This window comes from Acinonyx jubatus, chromosome C1 (assembly GCF_027475565.1).
Source record: "Acinonyx jubatus isolate Ajub_Pintada_27869175 chromosome C1, VMU_Ajub_asm_v1.0, whole genome shotgun sequence".
Lineage (NCBI taxonomy): Eukaryota > Metazoa > Chordata > Mammalia > Carnivora > Felidae > Acinonyx > Acinonyx jubatus.
In genome coordinates, this window is record NC_069381.1 from 33,540,416 (window position 1) to 33,559,566 (window position 19,151).

At 48.4% G+C, this 19,151-nt stretch overlaps 1 protein-coding gene across 9 annotated transcripts; it reads left to right on the plus strand.

The window, feature by feature from the left end:
- The first annotated feature begins 3,751 nt into the window (after window positions 1-3,751).
- Window positions 3,752-19,126, plus strand: MPL (MPL proto-oncogene, thrombopoietin receptor). Of its 9 annotated transcripts, none has more exons than XM_053212764.1 (12): window positions 3,752-3,900; window positions 5,990-6,122; window positions 6,429-6,607; window positions 7,156-7,454; window positions 7,848-8,010; window positions 8,265-8,391; window positions 12,732-12,910; window positions 13,034-13,212; window positions 14,838-14,997; window positions 15,162-15,258; window positions 17,352-17,439; window positions 17,658-19,126. In XM_053212764.1, exons 1-12 carry the CDS (start codon window positions 3,828-3,830, stop codon window positions 18,051-18,053), a joined length of 2,073 nt encoding a protein of 690 aa, XP_053068739.1. In that variant the 5' UTR covers window positions 3,752-3,827; the 3' UTR covers window positions 18,054-19,126. The 9 variants fall into 9 exon arrangements, with proteins under 9 accessions (XP_053068739.1, XP_053068749.1, XP_053068747.1 ...); XM_053212772.1 differs by lacking the exon at window positions 3,752-3,900 and adding an exon at window positions 4,603-5,840 and having other exon boundaries at window positions 6,049-6,122; window positions 14,759-14,997; window positions 17,658-17,798; XM_053212748.1 differs by lacking the exon at window positions 3,752-3,900 and adding an exon at window positions 4,627-5,840 and having other exon boundaries at window positions 6,049-6,122.
- The last annotated feature ends 25 nt before the right edge of the window (window positions 19,127-19,151 follow it).

The following is a 19,151-nucleotide window of genomic DNA, read 5'->3' on the forward strand; positions in this document are numbered from 1 at the left end:
TCGTATGCGGCATGCCCCAGGTCCCGGGTCCACATTTCCACTGTGGCCTCCTAGCAGCCAGAGCCCCGCTACAGACAAGGCGGCAATCTGCGGGACAGAGCACCCAGATTCTCAGCCTCAGCTGCCCACACCTGTTCTGGCTTCAGTCCTCACTGTTTCCTTCAGTGGTTGTATTCCTGCAGGGGACGGCCTGGGTTGGGCAGGGGGTGGAGCAAGAGACCAGCCCAGCAGCACAAACTTGTTTCCAGAGAAATAGTGGGAAAGGGAAGAGAAAAGGCACACCTCTCCAAGCCTCAGTAGGCAGGCGGCTGGGGAAGGCCTCCCTGAGCACGTTATCCAAGAGGCCCCACTGCAGCCCATCCAGGCCACAAAAACGGAACTCCCGCCAGTCAGCCCTGAGTCATTCCCCCTTGGCCCCCCAAGGAAGGGGTGATTTCCTGCCTCACCCTCCAGCCAGCTCAGGCTCCTCCCACCGGCTGTGGGTCCTCTTATCTCACCCAGGCCCTCTCCCAGGGCAGAGCCAGCCATCTAGGGGGCTGGCTGCAGGGGCTGGTCTGCCTGTTCCCACAGCAAGAAACGTGGACTCAGGGGTCAAAGAGAGCCCGGCAGGTCAGGAGCCAGGATGTCTCATGGAGGATGGAGGACAGAGGGCTGACCTGACCAGGTCCCCTGCAGCCCTCTCACTTGGGGTCACTGCTGGACAAATACTGATCCTTTTCCATTTACCTGAAGTAAGCCTCTCTTGATGCCTGTTTTGAACTCAGCCTCCTGCTGCGGGAGAGACTCACACCAGGCCCTGTGCCGGGCACATACTATTAAATAAATGAATGAGACAGAAGAAACAGTGGTCCTAATGAGAAGTGCCTCTGTAGTCTCTAAAAGAACAGGCTTTGGAATCAAACAGATCTGAATTCATATCTCAGCTCTGCCCCTTAAGAGTGACTTTGGACAACTCATTTAACCCATCTCGGCTTGCATTTTAGCTTCTGGAGAGTAAGGACAAGGGCCTGATAGAGTCATGGTGTGAAGAAATGAGACCGTGCAATAGCATGGTGCTGACAAATAGCTAGTGTTGATTAATACTAGGTGTTGATTAATGCTAAGATAGGGGGTGAGGGAGGAAGAGGCAGGTTCACTCCCAGCCAGCTTTTCCCCGGGAGGAGTAAGTTAGGAGGACAGTTCCCCTTTGGCAGGGTTCTCAGCTCATCTAGCTCAGATGGAGGCCCAGCACAGATGTTCACATATAAAAGAAGCCCGACAGAGGCACAAAACTCTGGAGAGAGCCAGAGGAAGGAAAGATTGTTCATAGGCCACCCAAATGTCCTCAAGGCAGCCCTTTGGGACCACCTTTTCCATTTATATCCAGTTAGAACAGCTCAGTCACCATTCCACATCCTCAGGAAGTCCACACCCTCCTGTTTTTACTAGGACCCCTCCCATGGTTCACATCCTCAGGATCACCTCTCAACCTGAATTCTGCGGCTGCCGTCCTATCTTTCCACTCCACAGGTGTCATTTTCTCCCTTTGTTCCTAAAACACCATGAATTAAGGTTGTGTGTAGAGGACACTTTTGTTGAATGTTTTGAGGGTATTCTAGGGATTCTGAGCATTCGCAGAGTAGGGAATAAACTTCAGACTGAGTATTAGTCACCACTGTTCTGGAACTTTCCTCCGACAGTCCTTCGACTGAAAATCTCACTGGTGAGGCTCTCTTCTCCTCAGGTTGCCGTCCTTCACTTCCTAGCACTCTTCCTTTTTCTCTGGAGTTACCACAATATGCTCCAAAATTCCCACCAATTTCATATTCAGCAAATTTAGCTCTCTCACTCCCTCTTATCAAGGCCATGCCCAAAGGCTCACTCAGTTGTTCATAATCACAAAAGAGCTGCAAGGCCTCTGGAAGGAATATGAATTTGCCTTTCTCTTTTTTAATTAGCCTTTCTCCTCTGTTACATATAGTTGGGGGATAAGAAAAGACTCCCAAGGAGTCACGACTTACAGTCAGTTCTTGAATCACAAAGAAAGTTCCAACAGGCTGAGAGATTGGAGGGTCCTTGTGTCTGGGGGAGCAAGGGACCAAAGCCCTGTGGTGGAAAGGTGATTGGGTTTGGAAAATAGTGAAGGGAGCATTGTGGGGAAGAGATTCCAGGAAGGGGAAGATAAAAGGTACAAGGGCCTTTTATGTTCCAGCATCGAGAGAAGAGTCTTGATCCAAAGGACCCTGTGGAGCCATGAAAGGATTTTAAGCAGGGAAAGAATAAAAGCAAATTTGAGGTTCAGAAAAGGCACTGAATAAGGAGATTGGACCATTCATCAACTATCAGAATAGCAAATTTAAAACAACATCGACAAAAGTGTGGAGAAAATGTTCTGACAGTGGACAGTGCTCTGACCCACTGCTAGAACAATTGAACAAGTAGAACAATCATTTTGGAGAGAAGCTTGGTGATGCTGGGAAAGTGATGGAGAGATGGAGAATCCAGGGGCCTAGAGCTACCTATCCCAGACTGTCTCACTGGTGCTGGAAATCTTGGAAAAGGGGGATACAGGTATGGGATCATGAGAGCTATTTCTGTTCCCAGCTCACTATTCAGCGACATCATGTTAGCAGCTTGAAATTGGCCACGGCGGAACATTTGCACCAAAAAAGCTGTAAATGCTACCAAACAGGGCTCCTTCCTGCCCCCAGAGAGTGGTTTAACAGCACCCTGCCATGTGAGCCCAGCCTCATCCAGCAACCCCTTAAATTCTCTGAGCAATGGCTACACAGAGATCAAACCCAGGCTTTTGTAAGCCAGGGTTTTGGCTTTATATCCCAACAGAAAAGCCTAGGCCTGCTGACCGGGGCCGGACCTTGAGGAGCCTGCTGGAACCCTTTGGCCGAAGAACAGGCAAACCTAAGCAGTCTCCTTTCACCCAGGACTCTTATAGTTCCTGCTCGATATTCTAAAGAAGCAAAGGACTGGGGAAGGCACCGGTGATGCCTAATACTGAGTCTGAAGTTTACTCCCTACTCTGTGAATGCTTAGCTGTGTGGAAACAGAGAAAAATGGACATGCGACAGGGACAGGTAGCTGGACCTCCTTTCATGCAGGAGTGCAAAGCCCCCATCTGGATCCTCAGATAACGCCCCTTGTCTTGCGGGTTCTACATCCTTAACCACTATTATACTGCCTCACTGTAGAGGTCACAGACACAGTAAGGCTTGGATGCTGGAGTGAAGGAAGAATGAAGATTTGAGGACAACTTTCAGGTTCCAGGCTTAGATGCCAGGAGCCTAGGGTGAGATGCAGAACATAGGAAGGGAAAATCCAAAATCCATTTGGGATTTGGTGAGTTTACGTGAAGTGCCTATGGTACAACAAACAGAGGCATCCAATAAGTAACTGAGAATTCAAAGTTCAAGAGAGTGGTACAGTCTTGGGAATAATTGGTCTGTAGATGGAATCGAAGCCATGAGATCACTCAGGGAAATAAAGGGCAAAGCAAGGACACCTGGGAAACAACAACATTTAAGAGAAAGAGTAAAGAAAGGAAGAAACTGGGAGAGAATGTTCCAGGGGTAGGAGGAAACCAGGAGAATGTGGTACATTGTAGAAGGCAAGGAAGGAGGAGAATATCAAATGTTGCAGAAAGGTTGAGTGTGATAAGGATTGAGAGGAGAGACACAATGAGGTTATTGTGGCTGGTTGAGAGTGAAGACAGTGGTAGGAGATAAGATTTAAGTAAGCTTGCCCACGTCAAGCAGGACCTTGTATGCTGCTAGAAGGTGTCTGGATGTTATCCTAAGCACAGTTGGAAATCATCAGAGGGTTTAAGCAGGGGAATGAAGAAGTTTGAATTGCATTTTAAACATCTCTCTCTGTCATGTGGAGGACTGGAGGACAGACGGCCCCCAGGTAAGAGGGAAGGCGGTAGGAAGTTACTGCAGTAGTCCAGGCTTGGACTAGCATGGTGGGAAGTGGTAACTAGTGTTCAGATTCACGGTACGTTTTGAAAGAATATTGAATAGGACTTACTAGTGAACTGAATGTAGGGTAAGAGAAAGATAGGAATCAAGGAGTATTGGGGTTTTTGGGTTTGGTCAATTGAGTAGACGGTGGTGCCATTTACAGAGGTGGGTAAGACTAGAGGAAAAAGAAACAAAATCACAAGCTTAGGGGTGGGAACCAGAATCAAGAGTTTTATTTCGGCCAACTTAAGTATAAGATGCCCATTAGACACACAAGTAGAGATGCCAAGTAGGTAGTTGGCAATCCAACCTGGAGCCCAGAGGAAGTCACAGCTGGAAATACTAGTTTTGAAGTCATCGGCATATACATAGCATCAAAGCATTGGGACCCTGTGAACATGAAAGATGTGTTTCCCCTCTCACTTGACCTAGAGGTTGGGTGGCCCTTGACTGGGGGCTGGGGAGGCATCCGAAGTCATCCCCATTGGACAGAGGAAGCTGGTCCTTGTAACCTGAAAGCTGGACAGGAACCAGAACAAACCTGGCCTCAGGGACTTCTTGCAGAGAAATAGTGCCAGAGAAACTAAGCCCTCACAGGAGGGCTAAAGGATTTCCATTTACTCCCTCCAACCCCCCACCCTGCCCCTCCCATCTCTCTATAAGTAACATTAATTCAGGAGGAGGAGAGAAAGGTGATATTGAGGCCATTTAGCCTGCAGAGCCAGCAATGGTAGCCCCAGAGGGGCTAAATATGGGAGTTAATGTGACCTGCACTCCCTTCTACCCCTGCAAGAGTCGAAGCTCCTGAGAGGTGGCATAAATGCCACCCATAGTTAGAGCAGTCCCTGCCTGGGCTTTGGACAAGGGATCATACCTACTCTCTTGCTACTGATGTGAAGAAGATAATCACAAGCTGAGCCACTGATACCAGTGCTTCTCAAACTTAAATGTGTATTTGAATCATCTGGGTATTTTGGTAAAGTGCAGACTCTGTTTTAGTAGGTCCAGGGTGCGGCCTAAGATCCCACATATCTAACAAGCCCCCAGGTAATGCTGTTGCTGCTGGTCTACAGACCATACTTTGAGTAGCAAAGGACTAGAGGCAGCAGTGGAGACTACACACAATGGAGGGTGCACATCCAGTTTCAGGGAGAATGTGTGCACAAAGTTACAGAACCCATTAAAGTGGAAATAGCCACCATTTTGTTATGGTTGTGAGGCAGTCATTTCCCGGTGGATTTACACACCTTCCAGTAGCGTGGTGTGGTCGTTAAGCACTTGGATTCTGAAGCTTGACCTCCTGAGCTCTACCTCTCAGTAGGTCTGTGATCTTGGGCAAATCTTTTAACTTCCCTGCATCTCAGTTTCCTCATCTCTATAATGGAAATAAGACTATTGTGAGGATGAGCTGAGTCAATAGATATAAAGTCCTTAGCACATAACAGCATAGTAAGTGCTCAGTAAATGTTGCTATTCTTGTTGATAATACGCCCTTCTATAACAGTTGACATAGAAACACACAAGGGCTTAGTCTCCTCCTGGTACACAGTCAAAAACGTAACCCCCATCTCCCTCCCAAAAGGCCTGTATCTTCTCTTTCAAATTCCTCCTACCCTCCTGCCCACTCCCACTCTCCCTCCCCTGGCCCTTGGCCCCAGTGTGGTCTGGATGGGCCCCACAGGGGCAGGGACAGGGACAGGACGTGGGGCTGTATCTGACAGGAACCTGAGGGGCTGGCCCGGGAGGGGATTGGGGCCCGGCTTCCTGAGAGGAGGATGGGCTAAGGCAGGCACACAGTGCCGGAGAAGATGCCCTCCTGGGCCCTCCTGTTGGTCACCTCCTGCCTCCTCCTGGCCCCCCAAAACCTGGCACAAGTCAGCAGCCAAGGTGAGGTGTGTGGAGGGTGGAGACCACTTGTACCCAGGAAGAGGGAGCCCTGGGAGGGGTGCAAGGTAGGAGGCTCCCACTAGTCCCCTACCCTTGCCCATAAACATGCCTGGGAGGACCCAGGGCCCAACTCACCAGCTGTTCCTCAGATACCTCCTTGCTGGCCTCGGATTCAGAGCCCCTGAAATGTTTCTCTCAAACCTTTGAGGACCTCACTTGCTTCTGGGATGAGGAAGAAGCAGCACCCAATGGAACATACCAGCTGCTGTATGCTTATCCAGGGTATGTGCTGGGCTATGCCACACTCCCCTGTATCTGTCCTGTACTTACCTCAGCTGAACCCAGCCCCTGTACCTTCCCTGCCTTTGGCCCTATAAGGGGACATGCCCTCAGTAGCTACTTAAAGAACAGATGTGCTTTGGATATCACCAGTTCAGCCCCTGCATAACCCCCAATCCCACTTATCCCAGGCACTGAGAACAAAAATGACAGTAATGGAAATAGAAGTTGGGCTTGGGCCCAGACTTGGGTCCTCAGAGCCTGTCATGGTGGCAATGTAGGTAGAACAGACTTCTCCTACTCCCACAGGGAGAAGCCCCGTGTCTGCCCTCTTAGTTTTGAGAATGTGCTGCCCTTTGGAACTCGATATGTGTGCCAGTTTCCAGCCCAGGATGAAGTTCGCCTCTTCTTTCCACTGCACCTCTGGGTGAAGAACATGTTTCTGAACCAGACTGTGACCCAGCGGGTGCTCTTTGTGGATAGTGTGGGTAAGGGCCATCCTCCTGTCACCCTGGCCCCTCTATTTGATGCCCTCATCCAGCTCCTAGGATCAGACTGGTCTGTGCTCTCTTGGGGCAACATGGATGCCCTTCATTACCAGATGCTAGAGGCACCTCAAGATCCCCTTATCATTCTTTCCAGACTTGGCATCCAAAACTAGACTTCATTTCACACCAGAGACAACCTGTGCCCCACCCCCCATCATTAACCTATTCATCTACTCATTCAACAGTTATAGACTACCTACTATGTGCCAGGCACTGTGCTAGGTGACAAGGATACAGAAATGAAGAGATCCCTGCTCTTGAGGAGCACTGAGTCTAACAAACCTGAAAAGAGGCCACTGTTCTAGTGATGAAAGGAGAAAGGATAAGGAGTTTCCTTGCCCTGGCTTCCAGGAGAGCAATGGTCTGTGATCCTCTAGAACCCAGGGGCTGCCTGCAATCCAGCTTCCAGCTCCTCCCTCTACAGTCCATGGTCTGAACCATAGACTGTGGCACTCAGAGAGTTCTGATGTACCCTGTCTTGCCCTCAGGCCTGCCAGCTCCCCCAAATATCATTAAGGCTGTGGGCGGGAGCCAACCAGGGGAACTTCAGATCAGCTGGGAGACCCCAGCTCCCGAAATCAGTGCTTTCCTGAGGCACGAACTCCGCTATGGCCCCAAGGATCCCAGGAATTCCAGTGCTCTCACAGTCATGCAGCTGCTGCCCACAGAAACCTGCTGTCCAGCTCTGCAGAGACTAAACCCAGCCCCAGCTCTGCACCAGCCTCCGTGTGCTCAGCCCATGATGCCCCAACAGGATCGACCAGAGCAGACCTCCCCAACTAGAGAAGTATCCTGGCCTTCTTCTGCCCTACCTCCTATCTCCTACCCCTAATTTTGCCCCAAGAAAGGACAGGCTGTACTTCAGGGATTCCAGATTGGGTTGGTCTTTGGGGAGTTAGTATGGGCGTGGGAACCATGTCTATTTAGGAATCTCCCACTTTGGGTCATTCATACCAACAAAATTGAGTGTTTCAGGCCTTTGAGGTCATGGGGCTTTCCCTAAAAGTTCTGAACACCACTTGAAACCCACCTACCTGGCCCCTAGTCTGTGTGCATATCTATCCAGTGGGGAACTGGGCATCTCTCCACAGGTACACTGTGGGGCTTCAAATGTAAGAGATGGAGGCTGTCTTGGTTGAGAGGCAGACCTAGATTCTGAGGCTGGGATTCTTCTCCCAAGGCTTCATCTCTAACAGTGATGAGTGAAAGCTGCCTCATCTCAGGGCTCCAGCCTGGTAAATCCTACAAGCTCCAGCTGCGCAGCCAACCTGATGGGGTCTCCCTCCATGGCTCCTGGGGATCCTGGTCCCTCCCCGCAACTGTGGACCTGCCTGGAGATGCAGGTGAGTCAACAAAAGAATGGGAAGATGGGGAGGAGATGGAAAAGATCTCTAGAGAGGCCTGGACTGGAAATGGAAGCTCTGAGAGCCATGGTCCTTTCTGATGACCTCAAACTTGCCACTGGATAGAGTGTACTGTATTCAAGGAGAGAACAATGAATGAAAGTAAATATTCCAAGTTATGTGTGAAGATGATCTGGATGCTCTGTAGAGCAGGAATGTGTTGGCCCTGATGGGACTTCCTTCTGTTAACTTAGTGGAGATTGGACTGCAGTGCTTTACCTTGAACCTGAAGAATGTTACCTGTCAGTGGCAGCAACAGAACCACACTAGCTCCCAAGGCTTCTTCTACCACAGCAGGGCGCGGTGCTGTCCCGGAAACAGGTGAGAGCTGAACTGCTGATTGAGCTTGAGGTAGTGAGAGAGAGACAATCACACAGAGAGAGATTGTTCGTGGTTCTTCACTCCCCTCCTTTATCCCAAAGCCAACTGGCCTCCACGCCCTAATCCTCGGATAGATACTTTACCTTCTTAATCTCCCTCCATCCCCACTGGAATGCCTTGGTTTCGTTCAGATTTAATCATGTCACCTGGACCACTGCAACTGCCTATTTTCTCATTCACCTGCAATTTACCCCTCATGCTGCTGACAGAGTGACCTTTGTTAAACTCAAACTTTGAATGGTCTCCCCTACTCAAATAGGTACTGCAGCCCTCCATTATCTATCAAATCCAATCAAAACCTCGCCTTCAAGAATTACCACCAGGCACCTCACTGATCTGTCACTCCTCCCATATCCAATCTAAAACCATGTCTTATTGATTTTACCTATTAAATATCTCTAGAATCTGCCTGCTTTTCATCACTGCCATTCCCCTAGCTCACTTGGGCTACCAGGAAGACTTATTAACTGGGCACCTCTTGAATCCTCCAAATCATTCTCCACATAGGAACTGCAGTGATTTTTTTTTTTTTTTTTTTTTAGAGAGAGAGAGAGCTGGAACAAGTGAGCAGGGGAGGGGGGCAGAGGGAGAGAGAGAATCTTAAATGGGCTCCTGAGCTAAAATCAAGAGTTGATCAGACATTCAACTAACTGAGCCACTCAGATGCCCCTGGAGTGATCTTTTATTTATTTATTTTTTTAATTTTTTTTTCAACGTTTATTTTTTTTGGGACAGAGAGAGACAGAGCATGAACGGGTGAGGGGCAGAGAGAGAGGGAGACACAGAATCGGAAACAGGCTCCAGGCTCTGAGCCATCAGCCCAGAGCCTGACGCGGGGCTCGAACTCACGGACCACGAGATCGTGACCTGGCTGAAGTCAGATGCTTAACCGACTGCGCCACCCAGGCGCCCCTGGAGTGATCTTTTAAAGTGCAAACATGAATATAACACTCTTGGCTTTAAAGTCTTCAATAGCTTCCCACTAATCTTGGGGAAGGAAGGAAGGAAGGAAGGAAGGAAGGAAGGAAGGGAGGGAGGGAGGGAGGGAGGGAGGGAGGGAGGGAGGGAGGGAGGGAGGGAGGAAGGAAGGAAGGAAGGAAAGATGAAGAACCCTATTGTGGCCTTATAAAGTACCGAAAGACTTAGCCCCTACCTATGCCTTCAGCTTCACCTTACATTATGCTGTCTTTTCCTCTCTGACTCTTTGGTCCCCTGCTATCTGCCATAGTCTCTCCTGCCTCTGGGTCTTTGCACTTGCTATCTACCCAGCCCTCCTGTCTTCACTTCTACTTACCCTTCAATTTTCAACTCAAATGTCACCTCCTCAGGGAACCCTCCCCTGATCCTCCCCACTGGGTCCAATTATACATACTTATTGTGCCATACACCTCTCCTTCTTAAGTACTTATCATAGTTACAATTTTACATTTATACTTTATGGAGTTATTTGACCGATAATATCACTCTTTCTCAGAACTCCAATTGAGAAAGGCTGATCTTGACTATACATGATCCCTAAGGGCAAAGTCAATGTCTGCTTTTACTCACCAATGTATTCTCACCTACCACAGTGCCTGGAACATAGAGAGTACTCAGTAAACAAATGTTAAATTAATGAATATTGAAAAGAACCACCATTAACAGCTTTAATGTATTCTTCCAGTTTTTCTATGTACTTAAACATGTCTATACACAACATTTAATTTTCAATATAAGTTGGATCCCATTATATTTGTGGTTTGCTAACTTACTTTCTTTACTTAAAAATATGTCTTGGAGGGGCGCCTGGGTGGCTCAGTTGGTTAAGCATCCAACTTCAGCTCAGGTCACAATCTCACAATTCATGAGTTCGAGCCCCACATTGGGCTCTGTGCTGACAGCGCAGAGCCTGCTTGGGATTCTCTCTCTCTCTCTCTCTCTCTCTCTCTCTCTCTCTCTCTCTGCCCCACCCTCGCTCATGCTGTGTGTGTGTCTCTCTCTCAAAGATGAATAAACATTAAAAAAAATTTTTAATATGTCTTGGAGCCCATTACAAAAAGATGTAACTCATTCTTTTAAATAACTGCACAGATTTCCATAGTCTACAAGTGCCATGAATGGATTAAAGAGGAGCAAAACTGAAGTCATCATTTCTTCTACCAAAAGCTGCTCCTCCTTCTTTGTCCTCCACCCTACCATCAACTTGGTTTTTCAGGCCTGAAACATGGGAATCACTCTGGACTTCTGCCATTTCCCCACCCTCCAGATCCAATCAGAAATGGTCTTATCATTTCTACCTCTTCAGTATCCCGTCAATCCATATATTTTACTCCACCCCCATTGTCACAACCCCAGTTCAGGTCCTCATCACCTCATACATGGAAACCATAAAAGTGTCCTAATAGATTTCCCTGCTTCTAGTCTGCCCTCATGAATTCTTTCCTACGACCTGCAGTTACAGTGATCTTCCCAAAGTACAATGCTAATTATGACAATTTTTCAGTTTAAAAGTCTTAAATGTCTCCATAACCATTGTAAGATTAATCTCAAGCTCCTTACAAAGGTCATAAGGCCATCTATGACCTTAGTCTGCCCTCTCCCATTTACCACTCGCCACCAGGCCCTCTAAGCTAAGAGCATTCTGCACACTTCTAATTTCCCCCAAAGCACTGTATCTCTTATTTGTGCACAAGCATGTGCCTGGTACGTCTCTTTGTCCCCTCTGCCTATCCTATTTACGGTCCAAGATGCAGTCTAAGCACTGCCTTGTCCAGGAAGTATTCTCTGACCCTCCCTGTCTGGGTTAGATTATCCTCCTTGATATGCCCCCCCCAACCAGCCAGTGCACACCACAGAAAAATACCAACTGTCTGTTTTTCTGCCTCTTCCACTGGAATGAGAGCTCCTTGATTATTCCTCTATGTATTCATAGTGCCCAGCACAGTGCCCAGCACATGGTATCAATTATTTGTTGAATAAAGAAGTAAACACATAAATATATTAATAAATAATTTTAGTAACAGCTAGCCATTTAAGCATTATAATCAGGAAGGAGACATGATTCACTTGTGCAATAAACAGTTATTGAGGGTGACTATGTGGCAGGCATTGGAATAGAGTAACAAATGAAACAGAAAAGTTTCCACAATGTTGGGGCTTACATTTTAGTCAGGGGGAAAGGAAGGAGTGACAAAGAAGTAAAGAAATCAAGAAACAAGGTTACATGGTAGAGACTAAGTGGGGTAGGGGGTGGGTGCTAATCTAGACTTTATGGTCTAGAGAACCTAGAGACCACACTAAGTGGCAAAAAAGAATAAGTCACATGAAGACCTAGAGTCAGAGCAACCCAGGGCAAGGTGAAGTGCAAAGGCAGTACATGTGGCATATCCATAGCACAGAAAGAAGGCCCACGTGGATGAAGGGTGGTAAACGGGTGTGAGAGTTATAGGAGAATGGCCAGGTAGGAAAGAGTTAAATCATATAGGGCCCTGTGGTCCCGGTATGGAGTTTGGATTCAAGGTGGGACAGAGAGCCATTGAAAGATTTTAAGCAGAAGAGTAACGTGATGTGATTTTCATTTTAAAAAGATAGATTTCTCTGTGAAATTATAAAGAAGTACAGACAGAAGCAGAGTCACCAGTTAGAACTTTGCCTTAATCCAGGCAGGAGACAGAGGTAGTTCATCTCACGTGGCAGTGTTAAAGATTTCAGTAAGTGGACAGATTTGTGATGTATGCTGGACATTAGCAGATCAACACTTGGGAAGCAAATTCTGGTAGCTATGTGGAGAACAAACTGAAAGGAGTGGACAATGGAGGCAGTAAAGCCAGTTGGGGAGGATGTTGTAATAATGTTATAGTAAACTAATATATAGAGGTGACTAACAGAGCTGCTGTACAACAGATTAAAAACATAAATATGTTTCCACCAGACAGATGAAGTCTCTTTGAAACAATCCAGTGAAGTAGGTGTTATTAATCCATTTTATCGATGAAGAAATGGAAGCAGAGATCAATCAAACAATCTACCAGAGTTGTATACCAATAAGCCAAGACATGAACTCTATAGCTCATGCTATTTTCATGTATCATCTAGCTCTTTCCCTAAGAGTTAGAGGCTGGACACCAAAGTAAAATTCAGAAAACATAACACCATGGCAGGAAGACAGAGAGAAAGGTCTGGAAGCTGAGGGAGGAGTCACATTATGGTCCCTACAGGCCATATCCCCTGTGGGATGGGAATTATCAGGATTAGTCTCTGATGCAGGCCTGATTCAATAACTCTATGGGGATGATTCTTAGGGACCCCATCTGGGAGAAGTGTGAAGAGGAGAAAAATCCAGGATTACAGCCCTCCCAGTTCTCTCGCTGCCACTTCAAGTCACGAAATGACAGTGTTATTCACATACTTGTGGAGGTGACCACAGCCCGGGGTGCTGTTCACAGCTACTTGGGCTCCCCTTTCTGGATCCGCCAGGCTGGTAAGAACTTTCTTCCCTTCTCCTCCCACATAGTTCCTGCCCCGACCACTCCTGACCCCTTGCCCAGCATCACCAGTTCTGGTACTTCTGACCCATGGCCCTGGTGGCATATCTCATGCACAGAAGGGCTTAGGCCAGTCCCTGCTGGCATCCCTGTAGTGCTCATCCCCACTCCAAACTTGCACTGGAGGGAGGTCTCCAGCGGGCAGCTGGAATTGGAATGGCAACACCCATCATCGTGGGGAGCCCGAGAGACCTGCTATCAGCTCCGATACACAGGAGAAGGCCATCAAGACTGGAAGGTACAATCGAGGGGAAAATGCCCACAGACGTCACTACACACGGTATTCCTGAGTTTTACTGGATCTGTTATCAAGAGTGAAGGTGTCCATGTATCTATGTCTGGGTTTGTAGATCTATGTTTATCTGATTCAACTGGTATCTTAATCTCTCTTTGACATTTGATACTGTTGACTACTGCCATTTAAAATTTTGCCTTCCCTTTGCCTTTGGGATCAGTTTCTCCGGATTCTCATACTATTTCTCTGGCTGAACCATCTCACTCTTTCCTGCTTTTATTCTCATTAACCACACGTATATACAACTTCTTACCAGACAGCTCTACATAAAAGCCCCCAGGGGCATTTCAGACCCAGTATATCCAAAACTAAACTCATCTTCCTCCCCAAGCTTATTTTACCTTTTTATTGAGGTATAAGTTACATTCAGTAAAGTACACAGATCTTAAATATACGATTAATTTGTACATGTATACACCCAGGTAACTATTACCCAGATCAAGATAAAGGTTATTTCTAGCATCCCAGAAGCTCCTTGTGCCCCTTACAGTCACACAGCCCCCCCCAAGGCAACTACTATTTTGACACCACTACTATTTTGATAAGTTTTCGCTGTTGTTGAACTTAACAAAATGGAACCATACAGTATTTCATCCTCAAACTTACTTCTCTGTTCCCTATCTGACAATGGCACTACCACTTACCCAGTTATCCAAGCCTGGAGTCATACTGGACTCTTCTTCCTTTTCCCTTGTCCCTTCCCTCCATTTATCAACAAGTAAGTTGAGTTTATTGTACCGACAGTCCTCACATCCCTACTACCACTGCCTTCGCCTCATCTTTGACCACCCAGCCTGGCCCTCCATGCTCTTAGCACACAGAACTACTCTGTAACCCCCAACCAAGCAACTCAGGCAGCCTGACATGCTTCTTCATGTTCCCATAGTCCCCTACTTATATCATCATTATAGCACTAATTACTTGTAATAATTTACTGGTTTGCATGTCTTCCTCATCAGACTTGTGAGAAACCATGTTTCATTCATCCTTTTCCCCAGTGCCCAGCCCAGCACTTGGCATATCACCAGCAGTTCCTAAGTGTTCGCCACATGATTGCTAGTCTCCCTGCCTGTCCACACGACGCTTGTTCTCTCTGTTTGGAATCTGTCCTTGTGCCCCCAGCACCTAGCATCCGCTCCTGGATGCGTGTTACTTGTGAACAATCTGTGTGGCCCTGAGTATCTGAATGTGCCCGGGGTTTCCATCGCCCGACCTGGACCCTGGTGAGCACCTCTGGCGGGATGTCCGCGTGTCCTGGTCAGTGTGTGTATGCTTTGGGGACAGGATGAGTAGTTAGTTCTCCGTGCAACGAGGTCTGTGTGCCAGCGTGTGTGTCGGGGCGCGTCTAAGGCCTGGCGTGCCTGGGGAGGGCGAGACCGCTGTCAGGGAGAGGCTCTCCGCCAGGATGCATGTTTTCTGTCAAGGAGACTCGTTGAGGGGAGGGAGGGAGATCCCCGAAGATTCAAAGCTGTACGCTTCTGGCCAAAAGGATGCCAGGCTCTCGCAGCCGCGACGCCGGCAGGCCGCCGCCCGGGGCCTGCCCACCGGCTCGTTCCCCCTCCGCGCAGGTGCTGGAGCCGCCTCTCGGCGCCCGGGGAGAGACCCTGGAGCTGCGCCCGCGCTCCCGCTACCGCTTACAGCTCCGCGCCAGGCTCCATGGCCCCACCTACCAAGGCCCCTGGAGCGCCTGGTCAGATCCAGTGAGCGTAGACACTGCCTCCGAGACTGGTGAGGGTCCGGCCGGGGCAAGGCGCTCTGCGTCTGCGCGACTGGAGTGGCGCCGGCGCAGCGAGGGGCGGGCCGTGAGGGGCGGGGCCGGGGCGGGGTCTGGCCGGCCTGGGGGCGGGGCTCCAGCCTGGGGCGGCAGAAGTCTGACTGGTTTCGTCCCTTAGCCTGGATCTCCTTGGTGACCGCTCTGCTCGTGGTGCTGGGCCTCAGCACCCTCCTGGGCCTGCTGCTGCTGAGGTGGCAGTTTCCTGCGCACTACAGGTACCGCCCCGGTCACGCGGGAGACGGGACCGTGGTCCGGGTGGGGCCAGAAGCCTCTAAACAAGCATCCCAGGGTTTCTCAATGACACCCGCCCTCCCGAGGACCGCAGGGCCACACCTGTGGCTTCAGCCACCTCCTGCACGTCTTCCCTGGGAGTCGCACCGCCTGCTTACACTCTAACATGCCCGCTATCCTGGACACCTCAAACAACCCCACCTCCTGGCTCATCTCAGCAACAAGGCTTCTGTCTGTCCACCCATCGCTCAGACCAGAACACTGGACACCTCCCTCCCCTTTATCTAGTCTGGCCTGGTCTGGTCATTCCACCTCCTAAACCTCCCTCAAATAGTGGCCCCCTTTTTCTAGCCCTACAGACACTACCGGGCTCACTGAAACAGAACCTCTTCTCCCTCCAATCTAGCCTCACACAGCCACCCAAATAGTCTCTTTAAAATGCACACATGGATTGGCTACTCCCCTCCTTAAGTCTCATGACTAGCTCCCCAGGATAGAGTCCAGACTCTGGAATGACAAGCAAGGCTCTGTAAAATCTGGCCCCTGCCAGAATTTGCACCCCCTCACCCCCACACTGTGCTTCAGCCTTGCCAAACTGTTGGTGATTTCCTCCACAAATCAAGTGGTTTTACTTCTCAGTGCAGGGGATATGATGTCCCCTCTGCCAGGAATACCCTCCTTGGATGACTAATACCCTTTTATCTTTAAATAACTTTCTCCACCAACTCCTAGAAAACTTTCCTAACCCTCGCCTCTTGGCTACTCTCTTTGTGCCCAGTACAGACTTCTATCACAGTACCAGTAGCATTTTACGGTATTTATTTCTTTATATGTCTTCCCTCTACCTTACTTGGTCATCTTTAAATCCTCAGCACAAAGCCTGCCAAATAGCACATCCTGAAATAAATATTATTAATGACTTGTTTATATGGGAAGACTAAGGCTGAGAAGAAATGCCATTGGAAGTTATAAACAACTAAAGGTAGAGAAAACACACAAAAACATTAGGATAGCATCCTTACGCTTCAGTCCTTCCATTGGTAACATCTCTTGGTTCTTAAAGGCCTAGCTCAAAAGACAAGTCCTCCAAGCAGCCTCTTTTGGTGACCCTAGGCTAGGTTAGATGTCCCTCCTCTGTGCTCCCATCTCTCCTTGAACATACAAGTCTTTCTTTGAATTTTTAATCCATTCATATGTATGAGCAGACCAGATTGTAGCCTCTATGCAGGTAATCAGATCCAACAAAAAAATTGGGGGAGAGGAGGAAGGTGATGCTGCTGAACCAGGCATACTCAGTTCCTTGTCCCCGGTTTGCCAGATAAATCACTCCTCCCCTTGGAGAGATACGAATGAGGTAGCAAAAGAAGCCTGAAATGTTCAGCTAAAGTCTTTCCAGGTGGAAATACGAGCCGAAAGAATTGGAGGTTCCGCCAACATACCTTAATCCGTACTCTTCCCACCAGAGAGACCACCTTCCCCAGCAACTTAGTAATAAACCCCTCTGGTTCTCTTCATTCACCCATTCAACTAATTTTTTGAGCACCTACTCTGGGCCAGATAGTGTTCTATACCCTGGAGGACTGAGCAAATAGACAAACTCTTTGTGCTCATGGAGTTTATATTCTAGTGGAGTGAGACAGACACCCCCCCCCCAGCAAAATGTGTAATAATATAATACATATACAATAAGTGCTATAAAGAAAAATAAGGCAGAGCAGGACATAGGGATGGGGAAGGGAGGTGATAGTATTTTAGACATGGCAGTCAGAGAAGGCCTGTCTGACAGGATGACATTTGAGCAGAGACCCAAATGAAATGAGGAAACAAATCAAGAGGCAGAGAAAATGGCAAGTACAAAGGCACCGAAGCAGGGGTGTTTGAGGATACTCAAACCCCTTTTTTGAAACTCCCCACCACTTTTCACCTATGCTCCTCTACCTTCCTTTATTGCCTTGACTACACTCTTACCTCTCCAAGTCTTACTCCCTGATCTCAGCTGCACGCCCACCTCCATGGTCTCCCCCTCCCTCCTAATTCACTCCTGTAACTCAGTCTCCTTCTCTTCCTTCTCGCCAAGGAGTCTGAAGCATGCCCTGTGGCCCTCACTTCCAGACCTGCACCGGGTCCTAGCCCAGTACCTTAGGGATACTGCAGCACTGAGTCCAGTGAGTGCATTCCCTTCTACCCTCCCCACCACCAGCCCTGCCTGGACCTGGACCCTTTCCCCACGTACGCTTTTCCAAGACCCCTGCCCACCAGCGTACCATCCCTAAGCTCTACCCCCAGCCTAACCCTCCTTCCTGCACAATCCAGGTCTTCCTCCCACAGGACCTGCTCTAATCTGGACTCCTTCCCCCCCCCCCCCCGCACCCATCTCTCCCAGCCCAAGACTGCAGTCTCAGATGCCTGTGAGGAAGTGGAACCCAGCCCCCTTGAAATTCTACCCAAGTCCTCAGAGAAGACTCCCGTGGCCCTGTGTTCCTCCCAGGCCCAGATGGACTACCGAAGACTGCCTCCTTCTTGCCTGGGGACCATGCCTCTGTCTGTGTGCCCACCAATGGCTGAGATGGGGTCTTATTGTACCACTCACATTGCCAACCATTCCTACTTACCTCTAAGCTGCTGGCAGGCCCCTCTCTCCCAGTACCCTGGACAGATCCAAACCCACCAGACCTCTTTTCCCAACCTCCCTACCCACTCCAACCCCACAACACAAACTTCTCAGACCTCACGTCCATCCCCCTCTGTCTGTCCTCATAGTTGGGCTCCACGACACTGACCACTGATGACGACCTTTGGTACTGCTGCTGACATAAAGCCAGGACCCTCGCTTCTCACACCAGGCTCATTTGACCAAGCTGCTCTAACTTTCACCTGTTTCCTCTCTCCTCTCTAATGCTGGACTCCTTGAAAAGGCATCTCCACATCCCCACTTCCCATTTGCTCTTCAGACTAGTTAGTTCCCCTACTTTGCTAAGGAAACTACCCTGGCAGAGTTCACTTCAAACTATGAAATTGCAAGATCAAGTAGGATCTTATCAGTCCTCAATTTATTTGATCTCTCTGTGGCATCTGTCATGGTAGCTACTCATTTCCCCTTTAAATTCTCTCCTACCTTGGCTTCCATAATATTGCCATCTCTCCTGGCTCTGAGTATAGGAGTAGTGAAAGCATAAACTCTGGAATCAGAACTGGGTTCAATTCCTCTCTTACCCACTTGTTAGCTGTGTGACCTTGGGCACATAACTTAAAGTCTTTGAGCCTTGGTTTCTTCTTTATTAAAATAGGGATAACGACAGAACCTCACAGACTTGTGAAGAGAATTGAGATAATCCAAATACAGCACAATGCCTAGGACATAGTAAGTGTTTAATATATCTGAACTATTGTAATTATTCCTTCCTATTATTCTCTTATCCAGGCATGTTTTCCACCCCTTAATTATTATAGTTCTTCAAGAGTCTATTGACTTTCCTATAAGCTGATCATTCCAAAGTTCTTATCCACAGCCCTGACTTCTACTACAGTACCTGTGATGCTTTATGCAAGTGACTGTTTACATGTTTGTCTCCCACTACTAGATTGTGAGCTCCTTGTAGGCAAGCAATGTGATTTATTTGTCTTTTCCCCCCAGCACCTAGAGCAGTGCTTGGCGCATGGGAGTAGGCCTTCAATAAATGTTTTCTAAATGAAGAAAATCTTTCTGGACAATGCCCCCTTAACCTCATGCCAAGCTCCCTCATTCTCTAGGCCATTCATTTTCAGCAGTAAATGTGCTTAGGCCATTCTGTTTATAGATTCCCCTGACTCATTCAAATTCACAAATAAATGGTATTTTTTGCTGGCTCCAAACATACCCACTGTATTAGTCAGGGTC

Bases quoted from the DNA above. Each gene is read 5' to 3' on its own strand.
- MPL (XM_053212748.1), top strand. From the start codon at position 5,418: ATGTTGCTATTCTTGTTGATAATACGCCCTTCTATAACAGTTGACATA. The intron at 13,213-14,837 runs GTACAATCGAGG...CCCTCCGCGCAG, and splicing joins AAGGCCATCAAGACTGGAAG to GTGCTGGAGCCGCCTCTCGG. The intron at 17,440-17,657 runs GTGAGTGCATTC...CATCTCTCCCAG, and splicing joins ATACTGCAGCACTGAGTCCA to CCCAAGACTGCAGTCTCAGA.